Source organism: Hylobates moloch, unplaced genomic scaffold, assembly GCF_009828535.3.
Source record: "Hylobates moloch isolate HMO894 unplaced genomic scaffold, HMol_V3 SCAFFOLD_16, whole genome shotgun sequence".
Taxonomy (NCBI): Eukaryota; Metazoa; Chordata; class Mammalia; order Primates; family Hylobatidae; genus Hylobates; species Hylobates moloch.
Window position 1 is genome coordinate 54,996,437 of NW_026652291.1, and position 12,760 is coordinate 55,009,196.

Sequence of the window (12,760 nt, forward strand, 5' to 3'; positions counted from 1 at the left end):
ATCTTCTCTTCTCAGTCGGCAGGACCTGCTTCTCGCTGAGGATGAGTGAGGACAGCCAGAGCTCGGCGGGTCCGGCCCGTTAGCCTAAAGCGCCGGCACCCGAGTCCGGCCGCCGGAGCCGCGCCTGGAGCCGCGGTGGGGGAGGGGCGGCGGCGGCGGCCCGCGCTGCGTCGAGCTTCCCAGAATTCCCAGCGGCCGCGGGGAAAGTTTACGGGATGTAGGCGGCGGCGGCGGTAGTGGTAGCGGTTACCCGGCGGCCCGCGGCGGACCATGGCCCTGGCCCGGCGTCGCTGGGCTTTCCTCACGCCGTCCCCTAGCAGCGTCGCAGAGCGGGCCGACTTCCGGGAAGGAACTGACCAGCGACTGAGCGGCGGCCGGCGCGCTTAGCGCCCTGAACATGCGGCAGTCCCTGCGGGCGACCCCGGGCTCCGGACAGGCGGCGGCGGAGGCGGCGGCTCGGGAGGGAAGGAGGCGGCGGCGCCGGCGGAGGTGGCGGCGGAGACGGCCGGCGCCCGGCGCGGAGCCCTAGGGAGGCAGTTAAGCGCGGCCTCGGGCCTCGTCGAGAAGGATGCTGTCCCGAAAGAAAACCAAAAACGAAGTGTCCAAGCCGGCCGAGGTGCAGGGGAAGTACGTGAAGAAGGAGACGTCGCCTCTGCTTCGGAGTGAGTGTCCGGCGGGGCGTGCCTACACCTGGCCCAGGCGGCCAGGGGCTGCGGGGACCCGGGCGGGGGCGCCGGCGGGTCTCCAGGGCTTCTCCTTCGTCCTTGGTGTCTGTGAAATACTGGTTTTGAGATTTTCTTGTGTCTGAAGTGGTATTCGTTGATTGAAAGCCCATAAGAGTAAGAAACTTGGGTTAGTCCCCCCCCCCCGCGCCTAACCCCGCCAAGAGCACCCCCTAAAAATAACAGACTTCCTCGCCCCACCTGGCAGAGTTGTTGGTTTTGAGTACTGGAAAAGAGAGTAGGAAACACTTAAATTGCTTATCACCTTATGCTATAGGAGTAAAAGTAATTAGACAGGGACACTTTTTACTCTTCTAGATGCGTCGAGATGTGCCTCATGTTTGCAAACATTGCGGGTGTCTCTCGACTGTGCTGCAAGTTGTGTGAACTCTGGGGCAGAATTCCTTAGTCCTGCTGCCGGATGCAGACTTGAGAAGGTGAAAAGCACACCGTCGTTCTTGTAGACGCCACCCAAAGCCTCATCACTCTTACACATCAGAGCAGAGAGCCAAAAGTCTTTGTATTTCGCTATATTCGTGAGATTCCAAAAAGGCAACTCAAAATAATTTCTATCGTATTAGAGAAACCCGCCCCCCGATAAGTTTTTTTTTAATAGGGTAGATCCCACTCCCAACCCCCACCTTCAGTCCCCCGCTGCTTTTCTTCTTAATGTAAGTATTTGATTTTTGAGTTGAATCTCTTGAATTTTTAATTCTTGTGTGTTCAGGACATTTGTGAGGCATGGAGCTGGTATTTTGGTGCTCATACTGCGCCCCGGGCCCTTTGCGTAAGTTTCCTTCTTGGAAGCTGGTAGTAACCTTGTGACTTAAGTATTACCTCATATTGTAATTGGGAAAGCTAGGTTTCTAGTATTTGCCCAAGATCACACAGATGGGAGAGCATGGTTTTCCATTATAACCACATTGTCAGCCTTCCAGATTTATGGTAGTACTTGTTGCAATACTTTTAACAAAATATATGTCAGTTGAGTACATCAGTAACTCGAAACTTGATTTTTAAGGTTTTTTTTGTTTTTCTTTTAACAAGATGGTTTTCAGTTACACATGCTGTTAGGATTTTGGCTGTTTTTAAGTGATAGCTTGCTGTTTGCTACAAATAAAGTTTATCAAACATTACTTGAAATCGTGAATTATGTTTGTCATACTTTTTTTATTATACTTTAAGTTCTGGGGTACATGTGCAGAACGTGCAGTTTTGTTAATGTTTGTCACAGTTAAGCAAATAACTTCTGATCTACTTTGTTGTTACATCAGGTGTTGAGCCTTATTTATTCAGATATTTGTTTCTGTCCAATGTTAGTTTCTGAAGCTTATTAATATGAGTGTCTCCAATATTGTTTACTTGATGAATAATAAGAGGGTCTCCATATTCAGGTTTTTTTCTTGTTTTAAAGGTATTTGCTTTCTAACTAGGAATGTCTTAAGCTGCTTTCAAGTTTCGTGTTTAAAAGTACTGTATCTTAAAAACTATTGTTCTATTATCTACTATTTTTAATTATAATTACATAGTTTCAGGCTTGGTTTTTTTGAGCCAGTTCTACATTTGTGTGCTTCTTTGAAATGAGAGCTTTTTATTTTCAATTTTCTTACATAAATTTTTGGCTTTCTGTCATTTGATTACTGTGCTAGTGCTAGGTAATTCCAAGAGAAGAAAGAGCTACTAATGTTTTAATTTTTAAAGGAATCCACTTTTACATATTTGGGAGTAGCATGAAGTTCTGTTTTATTTTTGAAATCGTGTTTGCTTCAAGAAGGATTTTTGGCAGTTTCTAAAATGAAGTGAGAAAAACAAAATAAACTACTAGCTTAATTAACTAGAAACTATCAATTTGTTAGATTGTTTCCTATTTTTATACATTAATTCATGAGCATTTCATTAATGTGTAATTCATAGATAAGATTATTGGCATCTTATCATATTATGTATGGTAGTATGCAGAATACATTTCATTCTAGCTGAGCTTTTACTCATAGCACATTAATGCAAGTTATATAAATTCATTTGATTGGGAAAATATTAATCTTCTTCAATTTAAAATGCCCAAGTACCATCCTAAACCAAAATTTAAAATTGTGTTTTCTTAAGTTGACTGACATTTTGATTTTGGGGTGGTAGACATAAATGAACAACTTTCGAAAACTTTTGTTACTTACTGATGAAAGGGTAATTTTATCCTTTGTTTTATTATAGATCTTATGCCTTCATTCATCCGGCATGGTCCAACAATTCCAAGACGAACTGATATCTGTCTTCCAGATTCAAGCCCTAATGCCTTTTCAACTTCTGGAGATGGAGCAGTTTCAAGAAACCAGAGTTTCCTTAGAACTCCAATTCAAAGAACACCTCATGAAATAATGAGAAGAGAAAGCAACAGATTATCTGCACCTTCTTATCTTGCCAGAAGTCTAGCAGATGTCCCTAGAGAGTATGGTTCTTCTCAGTCATTTGTAACGGAAGTTAGTTTTGCTGTTGAAAATGGAGACTCTGGTTCCCGATATTATTATTCAGACAATTTTTTTGATGGTCAGAGAAAGCGGCCACTTGGAGATCGTGCACATGAAGACTACAGATATTATGAATACAACCATGATCTCTTCCAAAGAATGCCACAGAATCAGGGGAGGCATGCTTCAGGTAGCTTAACATTATAAATAATATAGCAGTTTATATTTATCGACATGTCAATTAAAAAGATGTTCTTTTCTAGATTTTCTTGGGACACGAACAAATACTACTAGCGAAATATTTTTCTACTTTGCTTATCCTGCTTAAGCCTGTGTGCAAAATAGTTGTTAATCTGCATTGAATGGAAGAGTCCTTGTGACCATTTATTTTATTAACTCATGTTATATAAACTTGGTACTTGTCTCAAGGCTGTCTAGACTCTTAAGGCTGTGATCCTTGAAAACCTAGAGAATTTAATGTCTCCAGTTGGGCGTAATTTAGGTTTAGGTTTGGTAGAATAATGGGAAGGGTAAGTCTTCAGAGACACTTGACTGAGTCCTCAGAGACACTTGACAAACTTGGGAAAGGAAAGAAGAATAGGAACAACTGGGCATGCTCAGTGATGTCCTGAGCAACCACATTACTTCGCTAGATCCTGCACTTTTTCTCTGAACAAAAAGTAGTTCAAGAATTATTTCCTGAGTTGATCGAAAAGACTTATTGTCATATGGTTGTGTGTTGAGCATGTCTTTATTATTTTTGTAACAGACGAAAAATATTACCATATAATTTAAGAAAAGAAGGTACTTTCCATATCTCCTGAGTTGGAGATACTTCTGAAAGGAGCAGAAGAGATTGGAGAAATGTACAGGTCTACTTTATTCCTGAAGTCCTGGTTTTACCAGATAAAATGAAGTGAGATGAAAATTAAACTTTCTTTTCCGATTGTTTTTTTCTACCAAGTTATAGACTTTAAATTTTGGCAGGATAAAAATAAAATGTGAGACAGATTTACTTTTTGGCTCACATAACTTCAAATAAGGCGACTTAAAAATGGTTTAGAGCATTAGTATTTTGACTGTAGAAAAAAATTATTCATTTAATATTAACTGTTTATGTGTCTAGCGTTTTCCTTGGGTCTGTTGGTCTCTGCTTTCTGGTACCTTATTTGTCTAGTACCTTATTTGTGGAAACAAAACCAATCTATACACAGTGGTCACAGAACAATTGTTATACTTTGTGATACTAACTGTAAGTGCAACAGGGAATCAGAAGAGAGATGAGTATAGGCTGGAATACTTAGAGGTAGGACTTGGAGTGGGCCTTGAGCTTGGCCTTTAGATTAACGGGGGCCAGAAGAAGGACATTTTACGTGGAAAATTGGGAATAGCACAATGAAAACAGAGTAGGCGTGGTTTAAATATAAGGAACAATGTAGTTCTGCCTGGTTTGAAGAAATAAGATGTAAGGTTGAGTGGAGATTTGTGGTTCAACAATAGGTTTAGATTTGAGTCAAGTGGAAGCTCTTGCACATTTCGGAAGGACGAGTGATTTTATGAAAGCAGTGTTTAAAGATTAGTTTTGTACTAGAATTAAGGGTAGATTCCTAGAGAAAAGAGGATTGCAGGTACCAGTGGGTACCATTGGTAATAGGAAAAGGCAAATCTAGGATGCTTTTGAAGGAAAAATGAGAATTAGAGTTTAGGAGAAAGCAGATCACTTAAGTTTTAAAAATACTGTGGAATAGTTGGTAAGAACAACTTATGAAACTGACATCAGAGTCTCACTGGAACATTGAAGAGGAGAGGTTTTCTAGGCATGTGGAAAAGCAGTAAGAGGCATGGGTAAAAGCACCTTTTAGTTTTTAAAGAATTAGCTGCATGCGTGAGTGTTTATTTTGGTTATTTCTGATACGCAGTTCTGAACCTCAGGAATAATTTGTTCATTTATATTTTTTCTAGAATAATAACTGCTTATTACAGGAAATTTGCAAAATGCAGAGACGTAAAGGCAAAGTACCTGTCCACCAGAGATCCTCTTAGTATGTTACTTTCTTCATCTTTTTCCATGCCAAATTCTTTTTTTACATGGATGTGATTATATAATATTTTGTACAGTTTTCTGTTCTTTTTACTTGAATGATTTTCTTCATGTTGTATACTTTTTATGAGTGGTTTTAATGACTGCATAATCTTCCATTTGTTCCATATTCAGTGGTTAATGAGGACTTGACCTGTACTTCAGAAATTTGGAAAGAGGAGAAGTGGGACATGCCCAGATTAATGGGACTTGGCCACTAATGGGGTTTGAAGGACAAAGGAGAGGGAAGAGTCAGATAGGATTAGCACAGCACATGACTGCCTAAGAGATGCTCACAAAAATAAATGGCTGAATGAGGGAATGAACCCAGTGGTTTTAAATCTGGAGGCTTAAGACAGTTTTTGGTAGCTGAGGGAGAACAAATAGTTGTGTTTACTGTTAATATAGAATATGTGTTATTCTTTGCGTTCATCTTTCCCACCTATATTGCAGACGTCACTGATAGCTTGTAATACTTTTCTGCCTGAGGTTTAAGTATGTAAATATGAAGAATTAATAACAAGTTAAGCTCTTGTTTTTGAAAATCTAATTTGCAAAATATAATTGAGGAAATACTATAAGAACTAAATCTCTACTGATCCTCTCTTAGGAGCAGTTTGACATAATTTTTATAAGTTTAAAGACAGACTTTAAAACAACTTTCCAGTCACAACTTCAAAATAAAGTACAAGTTAATTGCATACATTTTCAGATTCAGGTATGTCATTAAAAAAATAAGATTTCAGGCTGGGCACGGTGGCTCACGCCTGTAATCCCAGCACTTTGGGAGGCCAAGGTGGGTGGATCACGAGGTCAGGAGATTGAGGCCATCCTGGCTAACATGGTGAAACCCTCTCTCCACTAAAAATACAAAAAATTAGCCGGGCGTGGTGGCGGGCGCCTGTAGTCCCAGCTACTCGGGAGGCTGAGGCAGGAGAATGGCATGAACCCGGGAGGCAGAGCTTGCAGTGAGCTGAGATCACGCCGCTGCACTCCAGCCTGGGCGACAGAGTGAGACTCCGTCTCGAAAAAATAAATAAATAATAAAAACACTGATGAAAGAAATTGAAGAGCACAAAAACAAATGGAAAGACATCCCATGCTCGTGGGTCAGAAGAATTAACATCATTAAAATGACCATATTGCCCAAAGTAATCTGCGGCTACAATGCAATCCCTATTAAAATACCAGTCATTTTTCACAGAAATAAAAGAAAACAATCCTAAAATTTCCACAGAACCAACAAGGAGCCCAAATACCCAAAGTAATCCTGAGCAAACGGAACAAAGCTAGAAGCATCACACTACCTGTCTTTGAAATATAAGGCTATAGTAACCACAATAACATGGTATTGGTATAGAAAGACACACATAGACCAATGGAACAAAATAGATAATGCAGAAATAAATCCACATATTTGCAGCCAACTGATTTTTTACAAAAGCACCAAGAACGTACATTGGGAAAAGGACACTTTCTTCTATAAATGATGCTGGGAAAATTGGATATCCACATGCAGAAGAATGAAATCTGACCCTTGTCTTGCCATATGCAAATTCAACTTGAGATGGATTAAAGACTGAAGACCTGAAATTATAAAACTACTAGAAGAAAATGTAGGGGAAACACCTTAGGACATCGATCTAACAAAGATTTTATGGCTAAGACCTCAAAAGCACAGGCAACAAAAACAGAAATGGACATATGGGACTATATTAAACCAAAAGACCTCTGCACAGTAAAGGAAACAACAGAATGAAGAGACAACATATTGAATAGGAGAAAGTGTTTGCAAAAGATTGATCCAGCAAGGGACTAATATCCAGAATATACAAGGAAGCCAACAGTAAGAAAAACAACCCCATTAAAAAGTGGGCAAAGGACGTGAACAGACGTTTCTCAAAAGAAGACATACAAATGGCCAAAAGGTATGTGAAAAAATGTGCAATATCACTAATCATCAAGGAAATATAAGTGAAAACCACAGTGAGGTGTCTTACCCCAGTCAGAATGGCTATTGTTAAAAAGACAAAAAAATATACTACTGGTGAGAGTGTGAAGAAAAGGCAACTGTTACAGACTGTTGGTGGGAATGTTACAATAATTAGGACAGGCACTATGAAAGACAGTTTGGAAATTTCTCAGAAAACCGAAAACAGATCTACCATATGATCCAGCAGTTCCACTACTGGGTATCTATCTAAAGGAAAAGAAATCAGTGTATCAAAGAAATACCTGCACTCCTATGTTTATCATGTCATTTGCAGCAACTTGAATGGAACTGGAGGTCATTATGTTAAGGGAAATCAGGCACAGAAAGACAAGTGTCTCATGTTCTTACTCACATGTGGGAGCAAAACACATTGATTTCATGGAGATAGAAAGTAGAATGATAGCAGAGGTTGGGAAGGATGGGAGGGGAGGTAAAGAGAGGTAGGTTAATGGGTCCAGACATACAGTTAGATGGAATAAGTTCTAAGGTTTGATAGCAGAGTAGGGTGACTACAGTTAACATTTTGAAATAGCTAAAAGAGAGGACTTGAAATGTTCCCAACACATAGAAATGATAAATACTCAAGGTGATGGATACCCTAAATACCCTCTGTACGTGTGTCGAAATATCACATGTACCCCATAAACATGTGCAAATGTTATGTATCCAAAAAAATGCTATAAAACAGTGTTACCACCTGACTGGGCTCTTGTCTGCTATCCAAATAGAGCAGAACACTGAGACAGCAGATACTGTAAAGAAGAAAGTTTAATTATTGCAAGGCAGCTGAGTAAGGAGGATGGGAAATGTTTCTCAGAGTCATCACCGCAAGACTTCAGAAGCTAAGATTTTTAAAGATGATTTGGCAGGCAGGCAGGGGGCTAGGGGATGGGTGCTGGTGATTGGACTGGGATGAGATCATAAGGTTGTCAATGCTGTCTTCATGTGCTGAATCAGTCACAGGGAAATTGGGGAGTCACAAGACCAAGTCAGTTCCTTGGTTGAGTTCATGGAACACTGGTCCATTTGGTGTCAGTTGGTCCACTTGTAAGCAAAGTCTGAAAAATATCTCGAAGACCAGCCTTAGGTTTTACAGTAGTGTGTGTGACTGCCAGTTACTATGGAAAGAAAGCTGGGAAAAAATGGCAGGTTACTGTTTAAACCTATAGCTTAGCAGAAAAGTTTGCAAGAGGTGAGATCACCAGTGATCAAAGTGGCCTGGCCTGTTTGGCCAGTCCAACTTCTGGAAACTATCAAGGGGGTCTGTGTGATCTAGGATCATTGTTTTCTTGTTCTTCTCTTTTCTTTTTTGAGACATAATCTTGCTCTGTTACCCAGGCTGTAGTGCAGTAGCATGATCACAGCTCACTGCAGCCTCGACCACTCGGGCTCAAGTGATCCTCCCACCTCAGCCTCCTGAGTAGCTGGGACTACAGGCATGCACCACCACACCTGGCTAATTTTTTGTATTTTTAGTAGAGACTGAATTTCACAGTGTTGCCCAGGCTGGTCAAACTCCCAAGCTCAAGCAACCTGCCTGCCTTGGCCTCCCAAAGTGCTGGGATTACAGGCATGTGCCACAGCACCCAGTCTGGATTATTGTTCTTCAAAAGAAACAAGTTCGTTAATCTTATGGGCAGCCTGCCCAGGGGCTACCACAGGAAGATAATTAGTAGTGACTGCCATTTGTTGAAATGACTTTGCAAGCAATCATACATGGAGGTGGAAAAAGAGAGAAGGAAAATATTTTATCAAAATTTAGGCCCTTACCGTAATTTTAATCTTGAGGGTGTTTTTAATTTTATGAGAGAGGTTTCAGCAGGAGTCAGCGAGCTACACCCATAGGCCAGATAGACTTGCCTCCTGCAATAAAATAGTTTTATTGGAACACACATAACACCGAAATAAGATTTGATTTCATGGAAGAGCCAAGACCTTGTTTTAATGAGACAGTAGACTTCTGCATTCGAAATCTCATCCCAGGCTCTTTTATATCAGATTGCATTACGTTTAAAGAAAGTTGCAAGGCCGGGCGCGGTGGCTCACGCTTGTAATCCCAGCACTTTGGGAGGCCGAGGCGGGCGGATCACGAGGTCAGGAGATCGAGACCACGGTGAAACCCCGTCTCTACTAAAAATACAAAAAAATTAGCCGGGCGTGGTGGCGGGCGCCTGTAGTCCCAGCTACTCGGAGAGGCTGAGGCAGGAGAATGGCGTGAACCCGGGAGGCGGAGCTTGCAGTGAGCCGAGATTGCGCCACTGCACTCCAGCCTGGGCGACAGAGCGGAGACTCCGTCTCAAAAAAAAAAAAAAAAAAAAAAAGTTGCAGGTAGTTGAAGGATCTCTCTGGTAATAAGGTATCTCTCCCAACCAAAAAAAAAAAATTCTTTACAGCAGTTGATACACTGCTTGAGAGACTTCATTTGATAAGATTAATTTTTATCAGGGCAATATAGATTTAATGTTTTACCTTGTAGAAAAAAATAGTACTTTTTTTGAAGGAACCTCTTAAGTTGCAGGGAAAGATTAATAACCAATTACATGCCAAACAGAAAAGCCTAATAACTGCCTTTTCCGGAAGGGAAAAATCTGAATATGAGACAGTAGCTGAAAATTTCTTGAATTCACCTTGAGAAGACTTAAAACATATTTTTAGGATTTATGCTGAATAAGGTTCAAGGAATTTGAATGAATAGAAAGGAGAAGGTTTGTAGGAGGATAGGATAGGGATGTGCAATAGATTTATTTTCAGAAACATTCAATTTTGATTGTCATAAGCATAAAAAGGTTGGAAAATTTGTTTTGTAATGACAGTGGCAATAGTAATTCCTGTCAATTAGTTACTAGATTTTCAGGAAACACTCATGTCAAGGATTAAATTCAGCTTATTGTACTTAGTAGAAGCACAAAAACAAGTTGTATAATCTCAGAAAGTTTTACAGCCTAGAAAGTTCTACGTTTAGCTGTAGAACTTTCAGATTAGAAAATTTGACCTTTAATGTTCTTGGCCACATACCAGTCAAGCACTTACTGTATGTGCCAAAGGGAGGAATCCTGCTGTTAACAGGAAGTCTTTAGTTGGAATACTAAAGGCAGATTGAATTCCTTTGTTTTGCACTTAAATTTTAGTTCTGTCTTGAAAACATTTTTAAATGTTTAAAGATGACTAAAGAAATCAGGATACAAAAATCAAACTGAAAAGTGTGGGCTTCATCAAGAAATACTGGATTTGCAATTACTTGGGTAATGTGTAAATATTTGTGTAACCAGAATCTTTTGAGGAGGGGTTGATAATCTTTAGAGACACCACCTTTTCTGTATTTATATTGCAGAGGAAGAGAGAAAGCATTTGGTTGGGTTTAATACTTAGATCTCTTTATCAACATCTTGATTATAACACACGCTGATAATGTGTAGTATCCATTACCAGGGACCCTGTGGAACTGTATTAGAGCTCTAGATCCATTTTATTCTCTGTAACCACTACAAAATTTGGAAACCGGCCTATTTGAGTTTTATTCATAATGGTAGATCTCATAAATATCTGCCTGGTTGTATGAGATTAAGTTTTTTGGCACATCTACTGATAGTTGAGAGAGAAAATAATACTTTATCTGTGTCTTCGACTAAGTCATGTTTAGTGTATGAATGTTTTACTTTGTATTAATAGAAGGTGTTTGTGCAGTTAATTCCTGCAAATAGAAGCTGTTTTGAGGATTAATTATGAATCCAGTTTATTACTTTCAAGGACTCTTTGAAATTATAGAAAGCCAGTTTTGTTCTTGTCACTCAAAAACTGAAGTTATCATTTTTTCCCACTGCTTTGGTTCAAAATTGGTGGTTTGCTTTTTCTTTTACTAGTGGTAGTCAATTTTTCTTTAAAGAATATATAAAAATTGATCTTTTGTTGTTGAGATTACATGGTTACTAACCGGTTTGTCATTTGACCTTATACCACTTGTGTGACCACTGGTAAAATAATTCACTTGAACCTGTTTTCTCATCTGTAAATTGGTGGTAATAGTACTACCTCCTAGACCAGTTTTGGCTATGAAGTAATATGGAAAGGGCTGGGGATAGAATACACATCCATAACTGTTTGCACATGTCCTTTGTAAGAGTGTTTCCCAGCACTTTGGGAGGCCGAAGCGGGCAGATCACAAGGTCAGGAGTTCGAGACCAGCCTGACCAACATGGTGAAACACCGTCTCTACTAAAAATACAAAAATTAGCTGGGCATGGTGGCGTGTGCCTGTAATCCCAGCTACTCAGGAGGCTGAGGCAGGAGAATCACTTGAACCCGGGAACCCACGGAGTGGAGGGTGCAGTGAGCCAAGATTGCGCCCCTGCACTCCAGCATGGGCGACAGAGCGAGACTCTGTCTCAAAAAAAAAAAAAAAAAAAAAAGTGTTTTGTGTTCTGTGCTTTTCCCACATACTTGGGATGTTAGTTATTGAAGTTTGAGCTTTTTGGCTGAACTCATACTGGAGGAATGATGTGTTAGAGCATGACATAGCTTTTTTATTTTTATTTTTTATTTTTTAATCTTCTGGATCTGTTTTATTACTGGTAATGCTTTATGCTTTAGATTAGTGGTTTGCATTATTTTGTACTGTACATTTATCTCAGTAGATTTTATAAAATTATCCCAAATAATAATTTGAAAAAATATATCACACATTGTGCTTTCAGAAAGTACAGCTGGGGCTGGGTGCGGTGACTCACACCTGTAATCCCAGCACTTTGGGAGGCCGAGATGGGCGGATCACGAGGTCAGGAGATCGAGACTATCCTGGCTAACATGGTGAAACCCCGTCTCTACTAAAAATACAAAAAATTAGCCGGCCGTGGTGGCGAGTGCCTGTAGTCCCAGCTACTCAGGAGGCTGAGGCAGGAGAAAAGCATGAACCCGGGAGGCGGAGCTTGCAGTGAGCAGAGATCGCGCCACTGCACTCCAGCCTGGGCGACAGAGCGAGACTCCATCTCAAAAAAAAAAAAGTACAGTTGGGGTATGTTTTGAAATTATTAATAGATATCTCTAAAAAAGTTTAGGAATCATGGCTTTAGAGTGCATTGGGGTTTTTTAATAGAGTTGGTAAAGCTGATGCGCCTTTTTGCAACTTTTTGGGTACTTCATGGCTCCTTTATCAAATTGTCAGTCTTTAAAAATGAGAGTTTTTACAGAGGGGTCTTTGTGCTTCCTCTAAATATGAATTGCAAATTTATAGTCAGATATGGCTTTTGGTACCTAGTGTTATTTAAATGTAAAAGTACATGTGGTTCTAGATTTAGGCAAGTTCAGTACATATATGAAAATATGGGTTTTCTTAATAGATGAAATTGCCACAAACTTTTAATACCCTCTAAACCTGTATAGTTTTTGTTTTTGTTTTTTTTGAGACGGAGTTTCACTTTTGTTGCCCAGGCTGGAGTGCAATGGCACGATCTTGGCTCACCACAACCTCTGCCTCCTGGGTTCAAGTGATTATTCTGCCTCAGCC

General features: G+C 40.1%; 1 protein-coding gene across 2 annotated transcripts in view; it reads left to right on the forward strand.

Moving 5' to 3' along the window:
• The first annotated feature begins 214 nt into the window (after positions 1-214).
• SAV1 (salvador family WW domain containing protein 1) overlaps positions 215-12,760 on the forward strand; it is a 35,741-nt gene continuing 23,195 nt past the window's right edge. For both annotated transcript variants that reach the window (XM_032179204.2, XM_058429932.1), the window contains exons 1-2: positions 215-662; positions 2,934-3,377. In XM_032179204.2, the coding sequence (XP_032035095.1) occupies positions 569-662; positions 2,934-3,377 (538 nt within the window). In that variant the 5' untranslated portion in view covers positions 215-568. The remainder of the gene's footprint in view (positions 663-2,933; positions 3,378-12,760) is intronic.